General features: G+C 41.1%; 2 protein-coding genes across 4 annotated transcripts in view; one reads left to right on the top strand and one right to left on the bottom strand.

The window, feature by feature from the left end:
- The window catches only part of LOC110966410 (xyloside xylosyltransferase 1-like), a 64,470-nt gene extending 44,820 nt beyond the window's left edge, over positions 1-19,650 (top strand). Inside the window, exon 5 of the mRNA XM_051946744.1 lies at positions 14,260-19,650. Within this exon, the coding sequence (XP_051802704.1) occupies positions 14,260-14,656 (397 nt within the window). The 3' untranslated portion in view covers positions 14,657-19,650. The remainder of the gene's footprint in view (positions 1-14,259) is intronic.
- Positions 1-23,320, bottom strand: part of LOC110966412 (cystathionase (cystathionine gamma-lyase)) — a 353,362-nt gene that overhangs the window by 169,577 nt on the left and 160,465 nt on the right. The gene's annotated exons all lie outside the window — the stretch shown is intronic.

The raw sequence follows: 23,320 nt of genomic DNA, 5'->3' as shown, positions 1-23,320 counted from the left end.
CCACAGAGAAGCACAAAATCAGAACGAAAAAGAGGTAAATATACCACAAAAGGTGGCACAATCTCCACTGAAAGATGAAAAATTACCACAAAAAGTTTAACGGTTACCACAAAATGCCCCCAAATCACCACAAAAATAGTGAATCTATCACAAAAAGACACCAAATCTCCACCAAATAAGGGATAAATATATCACAAAAAGAGACGAAAATTCCACTGAAAGATGCAAAATCACCACAAAATGACACCAGATCACCAACAAAGGGCTAAAGTTACCACAGCGAAATACAAAATCAACACAAAAGACCAAAAACACCACATAAGAGGTGAATAGACAAAAAAAGTGACAAAGTCTTCACTGGAAGATGCAAAATTACCACAGAAAAATCCAACAGTTCTCACAAAATGGCCCCAAATCACCACAAAAATAGTGAATATACCACAAAAAGCCGCAAAAACCTCTACCAAAAGACCCAACATAACCACAAAAAAATAGGTGAATATACCACAAGAGACTAAATTTCCACTGAAAGATGCAAAATTACCACAAAATGACACTAGATCACCAACAAAGGGCTAAAATTTCCACAGCGCAATACAAAATCAGCACAAAAAGACTAAAAACCACCACATAAGAGGTGAATATCCCTCAAAGAGACACAAATTTCTCCATCAAAAATGCAAAACAACCACAAAAAGACCAAAACTACGACAAACAGATGCCGCACCAGCACAAAAAATGCAAAATTTCCACAAAATCTGCACAGAAAAGTGGAAAATTACCACAAAAACACACCTGAGTTCTGGGAAAAACTGCAACTAGAAATGCTGGAAAATCATCAAGAATATGGAGAAAAACTATCCCAAAAAGACAAAAAAGCACCCCAAAAAGTATCAGAATCACCACAAAGTGGGTGAAATTTCGACAAAAACTCAAATTTGGTGGACAAATTACAAAAAGACACAGTCACCCCAAAAAGAGCCAAAACTATACTAAAAGGGTCAAATATGCCAGGAAAAACAGAACATCACCACAACAAGTACCAAAATAATCACAAAACAGGTGAAATTGCAACAAGAACTCAAATTTGGCACTAAAAACAAGGAAAATCACCACAAAAACGGCCAAAATAACCACAAAAAGACATAAAATCACCACAAAAACGGCCAAAATAACCACAAAAAGACATAAAATCACCATAAAAACGGCCAAAATAACCACAAAAAGACATAAAATCACTACAAAAACGGCCAAAATAACCACAAAAAGACATAAAATCACCATAAAAACGGCCAAAATAACCACAAAAAGACATAAAATCACTACAAAAACGGCCAAAATAACCACAAAAAGACATAAAATCACCACAAACATGGCTAAAATAACCACAAAAAGGCATAAAATCACCACAAAAACGGCCAAAATAACCACAAAAAGACATAAAATCACCACAAAAACGGCCACAATAACCACAAAGACATAAAATCACCACAAAAACGGCCAAAATAACCACAAAAAGACATAAAATCACCACAAAAACGGCTAAAATAACCACAAAAAGACATAAAATCACCATAAATACGGCCAAAATAACCACAAAAAGACATAAAATCACCACAAAAAGTAAACAAAAATTGCCACAAAATGGACCAGCATCACCACAAAACAGGTGAAATTACAACAAAAAAAAAAAAATCAAATTTAGCACAAAAATTCAACCCAATAGGACCAAAGTTCCCTCCAGAACCTCCTCAGAACATCTGGTTCTTCATCTGCAGTACCTTCATCAATGGTCAGAGTTCTACCTTCAGATAGAGGAGGGTTCAGATTTATCACTTTAATGGACTTTTTCAGAACTTCATCAGTCCAGCAGATAGAACCATGACATTCAGGAGGAGGAACACGTTAGAAGGATGTAAGAAGACATAAAGCCTGTTCTATTCTTACCGCGTCCGCGAGGTCTGTGCAGAAAAATTGTGCAATTTTAGCAGCTATGCCGTGCACCTCCACATTGTTCTAACTTTGCGGACGGAGCCGCGTGGAAAAACCTGGCAGAGGACCAGGACCTCCTCGTAGCTGAAGTCTACAAACACGTGCACTTCTACCATTCATCACCCAGAGATCACCATGGTAACCGAGTTATGAATAGTTTGTGTGTGAAATAAAACTAACTGCTGGAATGCAGCTATTTGCTAAAATGCCGTGTTGTAAGTGGTGTGAACAATGGAAAACTACTTCTCTAGTTTAGCACTAGAGTAGACCAGGTCGACGTGTTTGTGATACGCTGCCCCCTGCAGTTTGGGAGAAGACGCTGCACGGAGTATAAATGCACACATATTCTCTCGCACAGACTTCCAACCGTCTTATTCCCACACAGCTCGTTCGTGCGGAAAATATAACCCAGCTTTAACAAGGTCTGGATGTCAGTAAATATAATGCAGATCAGCTGTAGTACCTGATTGTTCCAGCAGGTGGAGCCTCTTCCTGTTTAATCCTGTAGAGAAGGGAGGGGTCACTCAGACTACAGTTCATGTTGGGAGTTTAGCAGCAACGGCCGCCATGACAAAGACTTCTGTGGAGATTAATGAACTCCAACAATGACGTCTTAGATTAGCATCTATTAGCTTTTTTGGTCTCCAGTTTTTGTAAAATGTTCAAAAGTTGACTGTAAAATCAGATGAATTGTACAGTAATAAAAGCCCTTTGTGATTGGTATTTTACTGATATTTTCAGATGTTTTAGAGAAAGAAGAGCCTGGTGTTAATGTTAAAAAGACATGCAAAAAACATTTTTATCTGTCACATGCATATATATTTAATCAGAGAATTGTCACATATTAGCAACGTGAATAATGTCCACTGTACTTTAGCGGTTCAACCATTAATCAGTTATTCAGTGCTAATGCTGCCGTCTGTTGGGTCAGGAAATGGTTTAACCCGTTAAATTTCAGTGTCCCGCCGGCGGTACACTTACTAATTTGCATAGGAATTTCAAGAATGTCTGAAGCTGCAAACGCGATTATACAAACACTATACGCCGATGGAAAGCTTAGATTCTCATGAATCCGCCGGTATAAACCACTTTCAGATGTGATTACCACAGCGGGTAATATAAACACATTTGTCCAACAAAAAACGAATATTCATCCATCCGTTCTCTATACACGGCTTCAATGCACACAGCGCGACTCACATTTCCGGGTTCATTATTACACACAGATGAAAATATTCCACAAAAAACGGCCATAATCCAACCTTCTACATCCAGACGACACAAGCCAGTAAACTATTTTATCCAAAACATGTCCTGAAGTCGGTATAAAATCCACGAATAGGTCGTTTTCAAGGAAATGCACCTCGCAATGCGCGTCCAATATTCCCTGTACTTCTCGTCATATTTTTTATTTACAAATAGAATATTAGCGTTTTTTTGTACTGAAAATGGCTGGAATTGACTGCAGCTTAAAGGCTGCATTCATAGTCAGAAAAATACTAATCTGTCTCATAAATGTTCATCGTCTTTAAAAACCGTCTTCAGCTGGATCAGTTGATGAGCTGAACACATTAAACAGAAAGACTGGATTCCTTCTGACACCATGTAGGAGGTTCTGGTCTCCTGGGCTTCCAGACGTTAGAGATGCAGCTGTGGGACGTTTTCACTAATAATGAAGTAGCTGCTGCTGGGAGGAGGAGATTCTGCTGCAGAGCTCCATCCATTAGCAGCAGAAAACCTCTACTAACACAGGAAAGCACTCCAGCTGAGTGGACAATCAGCAGGACGAACACATTAACATATTACATGCTGACAGCTAGCTGGGCTCCTAGCAGGGTTCCTGGGCTCTGACGTTCTGCTGGAACGTCCGGTTGATGTTCAGGATGAGCTGCTGGTTGTCAGATGTTAAAACTATAGTGTCCCAGTCCAATATTCCAGCTTCTGAAAGGACACTGGGATGCTTCCAATAAAATCCAGTAGGTTAGCCTGTTTTCATTCCGTTACATTATTAATCGATCATTAATCGCAATATTGTAATTTAGTTTATTTATAATGTAAATATACACCTATCAGGCATATGATTACCTGCCTGATATTGTGTTGCTCCCCCAATGTGGTCAAAAGTCCTGTGGGGTCTGGACCAGAGGACTTTTAGGGGCGTCCTATGGGGTCTGGACCAGAGGACTTTTAGGGGCGTCCTATAGAGTCCGGACCCGAGGACTTTTAGGGGCATCCTATGGGGTCCGGACCAGAGGACTTTTAGGGGTGTCCTATGGGGTCCGGACCAGAGGACTTTTAGGGGCGTCCTATGGGGTCCGGACCCGAGGACTTTTAGGGGCGTCCTATGGGGTCCGGACCAGAGGACTTTTAGGGGTGTCCTATGGGGTCTGGACCCGAGGACTTTTAGGGGCGTCCTATGGGGTCCGGACCAGAGGACTTTTAGGGGTGTCCTATGGGGTCTGGACCCGAGGACTTTTAGGGGCGTCCTATAGAGTCTGGACCAGAGGACTTTTAGGGGCATCCTATGGGGTCTGGACCCGAGGACTTTTAGGGACGTCCTATGAGGTCTGGACCAGAGGACTTTTAGGGACGTCCTATTGGGTCTGGACCAGAGGACTTTTAGGGACGTCCTATGGGGTCTGGACCAGAGGACTTTTAGGGGCGTCCTATGGGGTCTGGACCCGAGGACTTTTCGGGGACGTCCTATTGGGTCTGGACCAGAGGACTTTTAGGGACGTCCTATGGGGTCTGGACCAGAGGACTTTTAGGGGCGTCCTATGGGGTCTGGACCCGAGGACTTTTCGGGGACGTCCTATTGGATTTGGACCAGAGGACTTTTAGGGGCGTACTATGGGGTCTGGACCAGAGGACTTTTAGGGACGTCCTATTGGGTCTGGACCAGAGGACTTTTAGGGGCGTCCTATAGGGTCTGGACCAGAGGACTTTTAGGGACGTCCTATTGGGTCTGGACCAGAGGACTTTTAGGGGCGTACTATTGGGTCTGGACCAGAGGACTTTTAGGGACGTCCTATGGGGTCTGGACCAGAGGACTTTTAGGGGCGTCCTATAGGGTCTGGACCAGAGGACTTTTAGGGACGTCCTATTGGGTCTGGACCAGAGGACTTTTAGGGGCGTCCTATAGGGTCTGGACCAGAGGACTTTTAGGGGCGTCCTATAGGGTCTGGACCAGAGGACTTTTAGGGGCGTACTATTGGGTCTGGACCAGAGGACTTTTAGGGACGTCCTATGGGGTCTGGACCAGAGGACTTTTAGGGGCGTCCTATAGGGTCTGGACCAGAGGACTTTTAGGGGCATCCTATGGGGTCTTGGAGGTTTGGAGGTCAAACCAACATCTTGGGTGATTGTCGTGTTCCTTCAGATGTTCCTGGTTGGTGCTGTTGTGATGTGGTGGGGTCCATCTTTCTTCCTGTGGGGGTAAACCAGCGACGTTAAGAGTGATTTACACTCAACAAAAATATAAACGCAACGCTTTTGTTTTTGCTCCCATTTTTTTATGAGATGAACTCAAAGATCTAAAACTTTTTCCACATACACAATATCACCATTTCTCTCCAATATTGTTCACAAATCTGTCTAAATGTGTGATAGTGAGCACTTCTCCTTTGCTGAGATAATCCATCCCCCCTCACAGGTGTGCCATATCAAGATGCTGATTAGACACCATGATTAGTGCACAGGTGTGCCTTAGACTGCCCACAATAAAAGGACACTCTGAAAGGTGTAGTTTTATCACAGCACAATGATTTGAGGGAGCGTGGAATTGGCATGCTGACAGCAGGAATGTCATCCAGAGCTGTTGCTGGTGTATTGAATGTTCATTTCTCTGCCATAAGCCGTCTCCAAAGGAGTTTCAGAGAATTTAACAGTACATCCAACTAGCCTCACAACCTCAGACCACGTGTAACCACAGCAGCCCAGGACCTCCACATCCAGCATGTTCACCTCCAAGATGGTCTGAGACCAGCCACTCGGACAGCTGCTGAAACAATCGGTTTGCATAACCAAAGAATTTCTGCACAAACTGTCAGAAACCGTCTCAGGGAAGCTCATCTGCTGCTCGTCGTCCTCATCGGGGTCTCCACCTGACTCCAGTTTGTCGTCGTAACCGACTTGAGTGGGCAAATGCTCACATTGGATGGAGTCTGGCACGTTGGAGAGGTGTTCTCTTCACGGATGAATCCCGGTTTACACTGTTCAGGGCAGATGGCAGACAGTGTGTGTGGTGTCGTGTGGGTGAGCGGTTTTCTGATGTCAGTGTTGTGGATGGAGTGTCCCATGGTGGCGGTGGGGTTATGGTATGGACAGGCGTCTGTTATGGACCAAGAACACAGGTGCATTTTATTGATGGCATTTTGAATGACAGAGATACCGTGACCAGATCCTGAGGCCCGTTGTTGTTGTGGTCTTGATTCAATCATTTTGCTTTCTGTGAGATTTTTGTCGTTCTGTGTTGTGGAGTTGTTTTTCTTCAGTTTTTGTGTCATTTTGTGTTTGGTTTCCGTTGTTTTGTTGAACAGAAAATGCTTTTTTTTGTTTCTTGCTGTTGTCTCAGTTTTTGTCATTTTTTGCTCTTTTTCTGTTGTGTTTTTATTGTCAGATCATTACTTTGTCTCACCATTGTGTTTTCAAGTCTTTTTTTGCTCTTCTGTGTCTCATTCTTTTCAGATTGTGTCTGGGTTTCATTGTTTTGTGTCTTTTCTGTGTTGTTTGTCTTACCTGTGTTGTTTTGTGCCTGGTTCTCATTGCTGTGTATTGGTTTGGGTCTTGTTTGTTGTTTTGTGTGTTTTTTTTATCATTTTGTTTTGTGTCTGATCATTTTAGTTTTGTATCACTTTCTGTTGTTTTCTGTCTTGCTTGTCGTCTCTTTTTTGCTGTTCCGTGTCTCATTCTTTTCAGTCTTTGTCTGGTTTTTGTTGTTTTCTGTGATTTCATGTTGATTTTTTGTCTGTTTTGTGTCATTCTGTGTTGTTTTTTAGAACAAAAAAAGTTCCCACATGCAGAAAGAGTTCAGGTCAGGTTGGTTTTGTGTTTTTTTTACGTTCTCTGTTGTCTCTCGCTGTGTTCAAGCCCAGTTCTTCATGAATATTTCATCTGCAGCTCCCAGAATAATCTGGATTCTGTGCTGAGTTGACGTGTGAACGGTGAACAGACGAGGCTAACATCCGTCCTCATGTTCAGCTGCAATCAAACATCTTTGCTCCAGCTGTTAGTCGGTGGGAGGAAATGAGCGCTTTGTACTTCCTCCAAAAAACAGAGGAAAAAAACAGTCCAAGCGCTGAAAACAAAGATCTCAGTAGATCTGAATGAACAACAGCAGCACTCTGGGAACACGACAGATGCAGCCGTGACCCAGAGTCGGTTTGTTTCATGCATTTCTTATCGGTTCCATCTGCTCCTCTGCAGGATCAGAGAACAAAACAGCGACTGTTTGAGTCCTGAACACCTGAGCACACCTGCTCCAGGTGACAGAGGCCTGCTGTCCTTCAGGAGCAGCTGAAGCTCTCTGTGGAGACGTGAACAAGCTTCTTCTTTAACAAACAGAGACCAGATGTTTGGTTTCACTCCTTCCAGGTTTTCTCTTAATGTCATTCCATCATCTGAGTGTGATCCGGTTCTTCACAAACACGGAATTATTCGTGATGTTTCCTTCATGTGAGTCACAACTGCAGCCTCCATAAAGAACATCAGAAACCTACAAATAGTCCGTCTTTACGCTCTAAATTACATCATAGAAAACACCAGAAATAATCAACACAACCTCCTCAGAACATCTGGTTCTTCATCTGCAGGAACTTTATCAATGATAAGACTTCTACCTTCAGACTGGGAATATTTCCAGAGTTGCAGATCCTTGAAGTCCACCAAAAATGGGCCAAAATTACCGCAAAGAAACGAAATCACCACAGAAAGACCAAATTTCCATAGAGAGATGCTAAATCACCACAAACGGGGTCCAAACTACCACAAAAAGACACAAAATAATGACAAAAAGCTGCAAAATCACCACAAAAAGGGAAATGTATAACAGAAAGACACAAAATCTCCAACCCGGTCTCACAAGGATTCGTGAAACTGTCACGTAAATTAATCTATGGTTACGTGCGCACCAACACGATTTCTCATATTTTACGTGTTGCTCACAACGAAATTCAAACCAATGTATTTCAAGCGGAGGACTTTTCATGCCACTCAGAACGTATTTCAAACGAATATTTTCAATGTAAAAGCGTTGTGAATCCAACGCTATATTTTGCATTACATCGTCCCATACATATAATGTGATGCCTTTATTTTTGCTGCAGGATTTGGGTATTTGAGATTAAAAAACGTTAGTGTCTGTTTGTTTGCAAACGGGTTTGATTTTGTTTTCATATCTGAATCTTAATCACACCTGAATAGAACGTTTAATTAATCAAATATTCCTCGTGTGTCATGTTTCTCCTCGGTCAGATTTAAGCGAGTTACGTAGGGCATTTTGAATCGGTATATTATATTTTTAATGTAAAAGCATTGCGAATCCAACGCTATATTTTGCATTCGCAGGGGCCGGCAATTAGATGTGGCTTCGGACCAAAATCTGTGTAAACATTATTCGGCTGTCTGACCGACGGGCCGGTGCGCTGGTATTTATTAAATCATTTTGATGAGTGGGTATCTGATGCCTGTACAGCTCAGCACGTTAAGCAGGTGACTCATTTACAAGAGCTGGTCTTGGACGCGGGTTCGATTCCGGTCTGCTGTATTATAATATTTTGGAAGTTTTTCATACACAAATGCAGATTTCTAAACGGACTGCTGTAAAACTTTTTAACATGATTGAAGATATCAAACTCATGGACAACTCCTAACCCATTGGACATTCATGCGGACAGACTCCTGTTTCAATTTAAACAAAACAAAACAAAACGTGCAGCACTTCGGCACCTTTCTTCTTCGGTGGTGTCTGTGTAAAACAATGTCCAACATGCAAACAGCACACCTAGCGCCATGAAGCACAAAATGCAGGTGTAAATCAATGGGGTGCTGAACATAGTAATATTCATATTCATCTGGCCCCCTGTTGACCTAGGAGGCTGAAATTGTACATACCGACTCACCGGGGGCCCTAGTACTTGTGGTTAAGATTTCGTCCCGTTTGGGTAAAAATGAGGGTGAGGGTCTAATTCCACTGGCAGAAGGCTCTCAGGGTTTAAAAGTCTGACCAGACCTGATTTTCAAACATGAACACTTGGTCAGCTTTTTTTACTGGGACCCTGGGGCTGATCTTTTAGTATGTTATACTAGGCTATATTTGGAGCTGAACTGTGCTGGTTTGGTGTCTCTGTGACCTTCCTGTGACCCCTGGCGCAGGGTCAAAGTTTGACATTTTTGGACTATGAAGCCCCACAAATCGGTCATTTTTGCATCAAATGAGCTGAAACTTTTAGGGGGGATTCAGGTGACCTTGGTGAACAATTGATCTGAAGAACAAGTCTCTAGGTCGTTCCTGGAGCTACTTCCGGTTTGGGAGGGGCTAGCAAAACAGTTCCAGTGGATTTAGATTTTAGATGTTTCAGAGGTACCAGATCCCAGGTTTCAGCTCTCTGAGTGTTACAGAAGAGAAATGAGAGCAAAAGAGGGACATTTATGAAAAAACGTGTTTTTTTTTTGCCCTCATTCCTTCTTCAGGGCCCCTGGAGGTCTGAAACGTGCATGAGCGTTCACATTAGCCTCTGTATATAGAACCTGTGCAGTTTGGTCAAATTGGTTTAGGATTGTGCGAGATTTTGACCTTTTTAGCCTGTTTTGAAGCATTTGGACATTAAAGGGTTAACCGTAGAGTAAGAAACAGGGCCATGATCGAGCCCCTTTTGAGCTAACTCTCTGAAAAAAAATATGCAAGGTCAGGAGGTGGTCTACTAGGAGCGTGTACGATTTGGTGTCACTAGACCCAAAAATGACCGAGCAGGAATTTTTTTTTACATGTCTGAAGGCCTCAGGCTGCATCACTGCTAGCAGGCCTCACTGCTGAAAAACGCGGGTTCCCGTGGAGCTAGACCCTTGAAAACAGATACAGTGCTTCATGTGACTGCTCTGAATAGTCCCACACAATATCAGACTTGAATTCCACTGGGAATGACTTTTATGATACTTGTTGCACAAAATGTCTCCTTCATTTGAAGTCTTCTTCCGCGAAGCTGTCGGGCTACTGAACAGGTCTGTGTAGACTCTGTTTTCATATCATCACCACCTCTCCCCCGCAAATACACATGCATGCACACATCCCCACATACACACACAAGCATACACACATTCATACACACACTGCACTACTGGACTAGGCTCTTTATTCATTTACCTACTAAATATTGCACAAACTGTTGGTTCACTGCACATATATCTATGTTGCAGATTTGTATATATTAGTGTGTCTCTTTATACTTATATTGTCTTTATGAGAGTGTTTTTATATTTTTTTGATGGCTGAAACTGGGACCAGGGTCAAATTTCATATTGTTTCATGTGCAAATGTGGAATGATACGACAATAAAGTGAACCCTTGAACCTTTGAACCTTGATTTAGTGACCCTTGACCCCTTCAAAAGTGTTTTCACTGTAGACTTGCTCCCAGAGCATTCAGCACCATAGACATAATAAAAAGTAGACGCCGCATCGACCGCTACTGCCTACTGGGGCTGACGAGCGGTGGGGCCGCCATCTTGGTCCGGTCATCCGCTCCACTCAGCGCTGTTTGACAGCGCATTTAATCCATCTTAACTCTGAATATTAAACTGATTTTCACGCGTTTTTTGATTTTTTTGCTGCAAACGTCATACATGTAGCTTTGATACAGGACAAATGGTTCGGCGTATTTTAATATTCATAGTGGGATTAACAGTAATAGAATATTCTGATATTAAGCTCGACTGTAGACAGGTTTTTTGCAAACACTGTAAACACACACACACTAATATATGTTAGAGAAGCAGATAATGGCAGCAAAGTCAATTATTTTAATAATTTGAAGAGACAATATATGATTACACTATATATACATATATAAACAAAATACTGACTAATGAACACATATTTTTATATAAAACAATAGATAGAAGTTATATATCAGAGAAAATGAATATATATAAATCATAGATGGAGTATTAATATAATCAATATATCAGAGAAAATTATTATATAAATCACATATAGACTATCAGTATAATTCATACATATATATTAAAAAAGATGTCAGAAAATAAAATTATATATATATATATATATATATATATAGTTTTATATAGAAATATGTGTTCATTAGTCAGTATTTTGTTTATATATGTATATATAGCGTAATCATATATTGTCTCTTCAAATTATTAAAATAATTGACTTTACTGCCATTATCTGCTTCTCTAACATATATTAGTGTGTGTGTGTGTGTTCACAGTGTTTGCAAAATACCTGTCTACAGTCGAGCTTAATTTCAGAATATTCTATTACCTATCATTATTATTATTATCTATTATTTCCGCTATGAATATTACTATGTTCAGCACCCCATTGATTTACACCTGCATTTTGTGCTTCATGGCGCTAGGTGTGCTGTTTGCATGTTGGACATTGTTTTACACAGACACCACCGAAGAAGAAAGGTGCCGAAGTGCTGCACGTTTTGTTTTGTTTTGTTTTGTTTTGTTTAAATTGAAACAGGAGTCTGTCCGCATGAATGTCCAATGGGTTAGGAGTTGTCCATGAGTTTGATATCTTCAATCATGTTAAAAAGTTTTACAGCAGTCCGTTTAGAAATCTGCATTTGTGTATGAAAAACTTCCCAAATATTATAATAAAGCAGACCGGAATCGAACCCGCGTCCAAGACCAGCTCTTGTACATGAGTCACCTGCTTAACGTGCTGAGCTATACGGGCATCGGATACCCACTCATCAAAATGATTTAATAAATACCAGCGCACCGGCCCGTCGGTCAAACGGCCGAATAATGTTTACACAAATTTTGGCCCGAAGCCACATCTAATTGCCGGCCCCTGCGAATGCAAAATATAGCGTTGGATTCGCAATGCTTTTACATTAAAAATATAATATACCGATTCAAAATGCCCTACGTAACTCGCTTAAATCAGACCGAGGAGAAACATGACACACGAGGAATATTTGATTAATTAAACGTTCTATTCAGGTGTGATTAAGACTCAGATATGAAAACAAAATCAAACCCGTTTGCAAACAAACAAACACTAACGTTTTTTAATCTCAAATACCCAAATCCTGCAGCAAAAATAAAGGCATCACATTATATGTATGGGACGATGTAATGCAAAATATAGCGTTGGATTCACAACGCTTTTACATTAAAAATATTCGTTTGAAATACGTTCTGAGTGGCATGAAAAGTCCTCCGCTTGAAATACATTGGTTTGAATTTCGTTGTGAGCAACACGTAAAATATGAGAAATCGTGTTGGTGCGCACGTAACCATAGATTAATTTACGTGACAGTTTCACGAATCCTTGTGAGACCGGGTTGAAATCTCCACCAAAAGATGCAAAATGAGCACAAAAAGGTCAAACTGCCATAAACAGATGCAAGCCGGCAGAAAAAAATGCAAAATTTCCACAAAAAGAAACCAAATCACCGACAAAGGGCCAAAGTTACCACAACGAAATACAAAATCAGCACAAAAAGACCAAAAATCTGTACCAAAAGAGGAAAGATGACCACAAGGACTCAAATTCGCCATAAAAAATGTGCAAAATCAACACAGAAAGAGGTGAAATTGTCGCTAAAAGACACAGAATCATTGTCATTGTCATTCAAATCACCTGGGTATAATCTGGTTCTATTTCCATCAGAGAACATCCTGATGGAGCTCCTCTCCTAAGACCTGACTGAGGCTTCAGGTTTTTTACCCAAACACTGAATCTGAATACAAATGTCGTCTGAATGAAGCCGAGTGTCGTTTAGCTGCTTTTAGTCGGTTTGTTGGCAGAACTGAGCTGAGCCGGTTCCAGCTTCTTCCTGCTGTTTGTTCTGCAGACGTGGACTGAAACTCAGATTCCTTCACTTTCCCCAACGTCCTCCAGCTCAAACATTCGTACGACGAGTTCAAGCTCCCGCCTGTACAAACACGGAACGCAGTGGTGTGTTTTACACCAGATCTGTGACAGAATTTACCTTTTTTCAGTTGCAGAGACGAAAAAAGAAAGATTGCAGTCGTGTTCTGCAGCAACTCTGAAGCCTTTATTTGTTCTCACATCTTCAAGATTTCAGTTTTGCTGAAAGTCTCTGTAACTGGCAAAGTGTTTGGGGGATCAGTCTGACTCATTTCAGAGTTCTGGAAATACTGAATGTAGCGCAGAGTTTATTCAGAGTTTATTTGTAATGTGACACCCAGAACTAAGTTCTGTAGAATATTATCGCCGAATTTGAACATTTCAAATGTTTTAAAACCTGGAGATTTTTGTATTCACCTTCAAAAATACCTGTGATGCCATTTTTAGGGTTCAGTAACTCCAGAAATAAAACTAACATCCATTAGATGTAGTGAGAACAGACAGAATGATTGAATGGATCCAGCAGAGGACACGTTTTTAATTACTGGACCTTTCACAAACGCTCAATCCAGCCTGGTCTAGTGTCTCCATAAAGTTCCTGTCAGTGTATATCTATGGATGGATCCATGTTTCTACTAAAATACAGTCTCTGGTTCACATTTCTCCAACTGTTGAGGCTCTAACATCGGTACAATCTGATGTGTTAAAGTTTGACCAGACAAGGTTCCAGTTTTCAGATATTTTGAATCAAACCTGTCCAAGACGGCTGAAAATTGTTCAAAATGACCTGAAATTGGCCCAAAATTAGATTAACTTCATTCAAAATTCTGCAAAATTGTCCAAAATATCCTAAAACTGATCAAATTTTACTTCAAATGTATCCAGAATATCTTAAAACGCATCCAAAAATACTTAAAATGTGTCCTAAAGAAGATAGAACTTGTCCAAATTGACTTACAAAACTCTTGAAAATGACATAAAACTTGTCCAAATTACTCAGATTTGCCCAAAATGTATTGAAACGTGTCCAAAATTAGTCAATATATTCATCAAAAAAGTTCAAAATTACTCAAAGTTGCTAAAATGACAATAAGGACACATTTTCTGCCCTTAACAAAATGGGGAAAAAGTGCAAAACTTTAATTTGTGGTTGGATTTACTTTAACCTGACCTCCATCTGTGTTGTCGTCCCCTCAGACATACGTTCTGGCAGTACCGGAAGGAGAACCCTCAGACCCGGGTGGGAGATCCTCCTCCGGACGGCCTGCCAGGCTTCAACAGCGGCGTCATGCTGCTGGACCTGGGGGCCATGAGGGCCTCGGCTCTGTACAACCGGCTGCTGGAGCCCGACAACGTGGCCCAGCTGGCCGACCAGTACCGCTTCAGGGGCCACTTGGGCGACCAGGACTTCTTCACCATGATCGGCATGGAGCATCCGGAGCTCTTCTACCTGCTGGGCTGCGGCTGGAACCGACAGCTGTGCACCTGGTGGAGGGACCATGGCTACGGAGACGTCTTCCAGATGTACTACCGCTGTGACGGACCCGTTTACATCTACCACGGGAACTGCAACTCCCCCATCCCAGACGACTGAGCTCAGAATCTGAGCTGGAGAGGATTAGAGCTGCTCACTGGGAGTACTGGACCTGAATGGAGACGCGTCTGAAGCTCAAATAGAGGAGTAACAATGGTCTGAGCCTGGACCTGCAGAGAAGATGGACCTCCATCATTTCTAATCATCTCGCCCTGGATTCATAAGAGACATTTTCAGAGGAAAAACAGTTTCAGACATCAGTGGTTCTTCCTAATGAGACGTTTGATGGACCAGTTTCTGCTGTTCAACTCAGCATCATCAGGAGAAAACAATTTCTTCTTTTTATGCAAAATTTCAAACTCATTTCATGTCTTCAGTGTGTCTAAGAGACACTTCATGTCCTTTAAAGCCGATTTAATGTGATCTCTTTCTTAAATTAAGCCAAATATCTGAAACCCTAGAGGACCCAGGATGCTGCCCTGAGGGACGCCACAAGCAAACCATTAAAGAACTAACTACTGAAACAATGAGAGGTTGTTGTTAGTTTTGATGGTGTTTTAGTTGACTGCAGACGCTGCCCCTTGCTGGTCGAGGGGCTCCTGAAGGGCCCCAACATAAAATATATCACAATACACAGCGTTTATCTGGGTTATTTTAGAATATTAAAGCTGAAAACTGTTTCTGGATCAGTGGCGGTTTGTTACTTCAGGTACTAATAAGATGATGCTGATAATCAGAGGAACGCTGAACGGTCGTTTCTGATAAATAAGGACAGTGTCTGTATGAAAGCAGCCTCATAGATCAGTTCATATAACATAAACTAAATCTGACCATCCTTGATTCGTTTTTGTTCAATAATTTTACTGTATTTAATGAGGTCGTGTAAAAACATCAGCATCATCTTCATGGACTGATCCACTGTTGATCTCAGTGTTTGTACATGAACAGAGTTTCATTTGATGAGAATCTAAAAGATGAGTCTTAATTAAACCACATAGTGTCAGAGTCTGTATCTTAATTTAAAATAAAAGGGAATGGAATCACTAACAGATGTTGAAATATCTGGAGTAAAGATAGATTCAGTAGATGGAAGAACTAAAGTTTTATTCATTTTCATGACGGAACATCATTTCCTCTCATTTAAGGTTCTTGGACATTCTAAACCAGCAGCACAGAGCTCTGATGAAGACTCTAGGTGTAGATCTGAATGTGTCCAAAGCTGAAGACTAAGTTTTACGTCCTCACCAGAGACGAAAAGTTCTAAACAGCAGAAAGAATCACTGATGTGATAAATCAAGAAACCAAGAAGTTTTAAAACCGCTCCAGAACTTCCATCTTGTCGTCTTCAAACATCTCTGAGGATCTTGTCTGTTTGCTTCGTGTAGGATTAGGCGATATGGCCAAAAAATAAAATCTCAATTTTTTTTATTCATCTTGGACGATTACGACTTTAATCCATTTTTGTTGTTTCTTTGCAGTGTGTTTGCTATGGCTAGTGTTAGCCATGCTGCACTCCCGTAGCTGCCAGCACTCTTCCCATTCTTTAGGATGCCTCTGTCCGAGGTGCTGAAAGAGGTTAGTTGTGCTGCTACTCTTCGTTTTCACAGTACTTTTGCAAACCTTGCACATGACTGTAGTTTGCTCTGTGTCAGTCTTGTCAAAGCGGAACCACTTCCATATAATCGATGTAACATGAGGCCCTTTTCTCGCGACCAACTCTCCGTCTGCTGTTCTGTCCGCCATGACGGGGGTGTGAGTGTTTTGCCGGAAGGAGATGAGAGGCGGAAGCAAACGCCAGTGCACAAGTCGTGAAAGGCAGAAGAAGAATCTATATTGTTATATATTTAAGCTTACCTCGATTTTAAGATTTGGCAAATTTTCAAATCGTCAGGTTTTAAAAAGGTGAATTAATTCGATTTATCACCCAACCCCAGCTTTGAGTGACCATCTGGATAAAAAACTGATCTTCTCCACGTCTCAGTTCTCTTCAGACTGCATCAGGTTGTCCTCCAGGATTTCATTTACCCTCTACCTTTACCAGGCTTCCAGGACATGCTGCTAAGGAACATCATGATGCTGCCTCCACCATGCTTCACAGTAGGGATGGTGTGTTTGTGATGATGTTCAGTGTTTGGTGTCCATCAAATATATCATCTAGTCTGATGGACATAAAGCTCCATCCTGTTCTCCTCAGACCAAAGAACCTTCTTCCAGGTGTCTTCAGAGTCCCCACATGTCTTCTGGTGAACTCTAGTCCAGATTTAATTGGAGCTTTTTCCATCAGAGTCTTTCTCTTTGTCTCCATGAAGCTCTGACTGATGAACAGACAACAGTTGTTGGATGAACAGTCTGAAGCTGGAACTCCTTCAGAGGAGTCATAGAGTCTTGGTGGCCTCCCTCTCTCGTCTCTTTCTCCTTCAGAGGAGTCATAGAGTCTTTGTGGCCTCCCTCTCTGGTCTCTTTCTCCTTCAGAGGAGTCATAGAGTCTTGGTGGCCTCCCTCTCTAGTCTCTTTCTCCTTCAGAGGAGTCATAGAGTCTTGGTGGCCTCCCTCTCTAGTCTCTTTCTCCTTCAGAGGAGTCATAGAGTCTTTGTGGCCTCCCTCTCTCGTCTCTTTCTCCTTCAGAGGAGTCATAGAGTCTTGGTGGCCTCCTTCTCTAGTCTCTTTCTCCTTCAGATGAGTCATAGAGTCTTGGTGGCCTCCCTCTCTCGTCTCTTTCTCCTTCAGAGGAGTCATAGAGTCTTGGTGGCCTCCTTCTCTAGTCTCTTTCTCCTTCAGAGGAGTCATAGAGTCTTGGTGGCCTCCTTCTCTAGTCTCTTTCTCCTTCAGATGAGTCATAGAGTCTTGGTGGCCTCCCTCTCTAGTCTCTTTCTCCTTCAGAGGAGTCATAGAGTCTTGGTGGCCTCCCTCTCTAGTCTCTTTCTCCTTCAGAGGAGTCATAGAGTCTTTGTGGCCTCCCTCTCTAGTCTCTTTCTCCTTCAGAGGAGTCATAGGGTCTTGGTGGCCTCCCTCTCTGGTCTCTCAGTCTTTGAGGACGTCTTTCTCTAGTCAGATCTATTCATGTTCCATTTTCCCTCCATGTCATTTTTTTTCTTTCTCTCCAGCAGCTCTAACTTCCCGTCCTGACTTCCCTCTGCTTCTTCAGCAGGTCAGAGTTCATCTGGCGTCTTTACTTCCCACCAGAGGACTCCACGTAGCTCCTTTCAAACGTCGTCTTTCAGGTAGAGAGAAGAAAATCTCCGTCTAAGATGTGACCGGGAGGCTGTGAGGCTGAACTCTCAGAGACGATGACCTACTTCTGAGTTTTCTTGCTGCTTTCACTGAACTGATTCACAGAAATGTCGACACTCAGTATTCATCAGTCAGGAATCTTCTGATGTTCTCTGAAACAGTGAGTCAGACCGAGGCTGCAGGACTCAGGAACAAACGTTTCTCCATCAATGAGCTTCCTTTGAATTTACCTCCAAGCCATTCAGAAGAACAGATCTGCAGCTCTGAAGGAGAATGAGTCATAAAAACCACCTCCTGATTGTACTTTATATCCAGACGTTCTCTGAGTTAACCGGATCAACAGAACCTGAAGCTCCAGTTAGAAGACGAGAACCAGACGGTGGATTTTCACTTCCTTCAGACTCTGAGCCATAAAAACCATCATGTGACTCTTCTTCCATATGAATCTGACCAATCGTGTGCAGTCAGAGGTTCTACTGGTTCTACTGGTCCCACATGTAGGTTCCATAGATTCTACTGGTTCTACAGGTTCTAGTGGTTCTATAAGTTCTTCTGGTTCTACGTGTAGGTTCTGGTGGTCCCACATGTAGTTTCCATAGATTCTGCTGGTTCTAAAGGTTCTGTAGGTCCTACATGTAGGTTCATTACCTGCACAACTTCATTCAGAAGAATTACTACAAGAGTTTGTTAAAAACGCTTCTTCCAGCTGATTCAAATCCTAAAATCTGAACAGAACCTCCTCCAGACCAGGTTACCATGGTAACCTAGCCGTGCAGCATCGGATACCATGGTAATCTAGTTGTTCCTATCGGTTGCCATGGTGCTCTAGCTGTTCCTATCGGTTACCATGGTGATCTAGCTGTTCCTACCGGTTACCATGGTGATCTAGCTGTTCCTATCGGTTACCATGGTGATCTAGCTGTTCCTATCGGTTACCATGGTGATCAAGATGTTCCTACCGGTTACCATGGTGATCTAGCTGTTCCTACCGGTTACCATGGTGATCTAACTGTTCCTACCGGTTACCATGGTAATCCAGGAGTCAAAATGGAGCCTTTTTCATGACATTAGAAAGTAAACATACCATAATAAGACATCCATACCTTCATGTTCCGTCTCTCTGTTCTTCAGGTCTAAATCTTCTTCTTCTTAGCTGCAGTGAATAAATCTGTAAAATCCATCAACTGTACGACAACGCTGTCAGAAAACCAACAACAGGATCGACTGTAGTGTAATTTAATATAATAAAAATATAACATGATATAATTATACAATATAATATACAGTCCCTCCAGGAATTTGCGATGTTGCGAAGAAGCTTAAAACATCGCAACTTTCATCGCAATTTTTTTAGAAAAGCTGCCGCGAATTCAGGCATTTTTGGCCGCAACAATCACGAAAAACGCCCGTGAAATCCTGGAGGGACTGAATATAGTATAATCTATAATAATATAATCTAGTCTTTCTGCTGAGTTTAGTCCTAAACTTTAATGTGAACGTCGGCGTTCAGCAGCTGAAGGGTTCAAACTTGGTGTCTTTGTTTTAAAACCAGTTTATCTTCAGTTCATTCCAGTGTTCCAGCAGCTTCAGGTTTTCTTCCAAACAGTGAAAAACTTCTTCCTGTTTGTTTAGTTCTTCAGATTTCTTCCTGCTCGGTTTCTTTAAAGGGCTTCAAACAGACGATAGAATCATTCAGGAGATGATTCTCTGTTCACATGATTTTACCCACAGAAACGTAGAAACTGTCTTTGTTTTTAATCTGAAATGTTCCGTTTGTTTTCACTTTTTCTGAATAAATGATGTGATCACATTCTATTAGAGAACCTCATAAGTGTGGGTGTGTTCTCTGTTCCTGCGGTTGTTAGAACTACATGCTGAGGTCTTCAACAGAACCGTTCATGGAGGCTTCCTGCTCCTCATTAGATCAGTTTGACCCGTTTCTGTCACTCAGATCTGACATCAGATCAGTTCTTTAACATTCAGACATAAAAAACCTTCATCTGCTTCAAACTGCAGAGAAAAGCTGAAACATAAAGATTTATCCTTTAAACACACGCTAACATTCTTTATTAAAAGATAGCTAAAGTGAGAAGAAAACACTGAAAAAATACGTTTTATAACAGATAACTCAAATTTTATTTTAACAATTAATTATATATGTATATTCTTTAACAACATCCATCCATCCATCATTCATCCATCATCCATCCATCCATCCATCCATCCACCACTTTATCCTCACTAGGGTCATGGGGGGGGCTGGAGTCTATCCCAGCTGACTCGGGTGAAGGCAGGGGACACCCTGGACAGGTCACCAGTCTGTCACAGGGCTACATATACAGACACACAATCACACTCACATTCACACCTACGGACAATTTAGAGTAACCAATTAACCTCAGCATGTTTTTGGACTGTGGGAGGAAGCCGGAGTACCCGGAGAAAACCCACGCATGCACAGGGAGAACATGCAAACTCCATGCAGAAAGATCCCAGGGATTTGAACCGGGGATCTTCTTGCTGCAAGGCCAAAGTGCTAACCACTACTGCACTGAGCAGCCCTCTTTAACAACATGTGACTGTAAAATTACATTATTTTTCTGTAATTATAAATCAGCTAAAAATCTTTAATTTTTTTGAACTAGTATTTTGCTGATTTTCCCTGTTCTGTTAAATTACATTTAATATCTAGAAAAGCCACACATTTGTATTTTGACTGTAAAACAATTAAAAATCCCCAAACTGTGCATAACGTCTCCATCAGAAATATTATTGATCAGATGCTATTTCATTCTTTGACAACATTTGCCTGTGAAATTGCCCTATTTTTCTGTAATTAAATCAGAAAAAACTATGATATATTTTAAATTTGAGTATTTTACAGATTTTCCATGTTTTGTTAAATCACAGATAATATCTAATAAACTCGACCTGTCCAGGGTGTCCCCTGCCTTCACCGAGTCAGCTGAGATAGACTCCAGCACCCCCCATGACCCTAGTGAGGATGGATGGATGGATGGATGGATGGATGGATGGATGATCTAATAAACTACAAATTTACATTTTGACAAAAACCAGTAAAAGTCCAAAAACTTTACATCATGTCTGCATCAACAGTATTTTTCAATAGATAACAATCTATTCTTGTGCGGTGTTTGGCTGTATTTTTAGTTGCATATATACATATATTCATCAGAAATGGATCTTTTTTTATCTGTAGTTTGTATGTCTCAGGTCTCATAAGCACTGCTGCACACCTTGTCTTCTCCTGTCTGCTGTGTTCCTCTCATTATGTGGATGGATGGTCTCTATGTAGGTTAACTGTTCCACCAGGTCTGCCTGACTGAGGCTGAATTAATGTGTCGCTGTGGAAATGAAAATACGTGCAGCGATGCTCCAAATGTAGGTTAGAGTCTTCCTGAGAGCTGCTGAACGTTACAGCTCAACAAGAAGCTTCATCAGCTCTCAGATCGAGTCCGACAGCATCAAAACACACATTTAGAGTCAATTAGCATTTACTGTAGACCTCAGAACATCTGGTTCTTCATCTGCAGTACCTTCATCAATGGTCAGAGTTCTACCTTCAGATAGAGGAGGGTCCAGATTTATCACTTTAATGGACGTTTTCAGAACTTCATCAGTCCAGCAGATAGAACCATGACATTCAGGAGGAGGAACATCTGAGTTCTGGTAGAAACTGCAACTAAAATAGCTAAAAAAGCTGGAAAGTCACAACAAAAAGACACAACATCACCCCCAAAAAGAGTCAACACTGTCCTGAAAGGTTCAAATATGCCAGGAAAAACATGGAACATCACCACAAAAGGATCACCTTTGAAGTTTACAAAAAAGACTTTTTAAGTTTTTTGAAGTTTCCTCCAGCCTCAGATCATCACGCTGTCAGGACGATGCATCCACTGTGGTAGTCCTGGTCAGAGGAGACACTAAAGGTCCACAAAGAAACGTTAAACAACCACAAAGAGACATAAAACAACCATAAAGAAACACAAAACTACCACAAAGAGACACAAAACAACCACAAAGGAACACAAAACAACCATAGAGAGACACAAAACAACCACAAAGGAACACAAAACAACCATAGAGAGACACAAAACAACCACAAAGAAACATAAAACAACCACAAAGAGACACAAAACAACCACAAAGAGACACAAAACTACCACAAAGGAACATAAAACAACCACAAAGAGACACAAAACTACCACAAAGAGACACAAAACAATCACAGAGACACAAAACAACCACAAAGAGACATAAAACAACCACAAAGAAACACAAAACTACCACAAAGAGACACAAAACTACCACAAAGAGACACAAAACTACCACAAAGGAACATAAAACAACCACAAAGAGACACAAAACTACCACAAAGAGACACAAAACTACCACAAAGGAACACAAAACAACCATAGAGAGACACAAAACAACCACAAAGAAACATAAAACAACCACAAAGAGACACAAAACTACCACAAAGAGACACAAAACTACCACAAAGGAACATAAAACAACCACAAAGAGACACAAAACTACCACAAAGGAACATAAAACAACCACAAAGAGACACAAAACTACCACAAAGAGACACAAAACAACCACAAAGGAACACAAAACAACCATAGAGAGACACAAAACAACCACAAAGAAACATAAAACAACCACAAAGAGACAGAAAACTACCACAAAGAGACACAAAACTACCACAAAGGAACATAAAACAACCACAAAGAGACACAAACTACCACAAAGAGACACAAAACAATCACAGAGACACAAAACAACCACAAAGAGACATAAAACAACCACAAAGAGACACAAAACATTCACAAAGAGACACAAAACAACCACAAAGAGACACAAAACATTCACAAAGAGACACAAAACAACCACAAAGAGACACAAAACATTCACAAAGAGACACAAAACAACCACAGTCTAAATCAGTTTTTGTTCATTTTCTCTACAACCAGCTTCTATTATCAGTATTATGGGATGTATCCTAATGATCATCGGTATTATGGGATGTATTCTAGTGATCATCAGTATTATGGATGTATCCTAATGATCATCAGTATTATGGGATGTATTCTGGTGATCATCAGTATTATGGGATGTATTCTAGTGTGATCAGTTTAGAGTCCTACAAACAATCATTGATTTAATGGATGTGTTTCTTTCTGCACAAAATTACTAAAACTTGACTAAAAATGACCAAGATTTCTCATCTGTCCAAAACTCCCCCAACCACAACTAAAGTGAGTAAAATCTGTCCACAGTTGGTAGATTTCATCCAAAATGAGTCAAAATTTTTTCAAAAAGACTAAAAGATTGTTCAAAACCAAACAACTAAAAATGAAATCTCTGTTTTTTCTTCAGGTTGTTGGTTTTAACTTAAAATATTTATTTATGGAACAGAACAGGTAAAAACCAGCCGGGTCCGTTTACATTCTTGTTTCAGCTTTAATC

The sequence above is a fragment of the Acanthochromis polyacanthus genome, chromosome 4, assembly GCF_021347895.1.
Source record: "Acanthochromis polyacanthus isolate Apoly-LR-REF ecotype Palm Island chromosome 4, KAUST_Apoly_ChrSc, whole genome shotgun sequence".
NCBI lineage: Eukaryota > Metazoa > Chordata > Actinopteri > Pomacentridae > Acanthochromis > Acanthochromis polyacanthus.
Note: the sequence above shows the minus strand (reverse complement) of the source record. Positions and strands in the feature narration are given on the sequence as shown.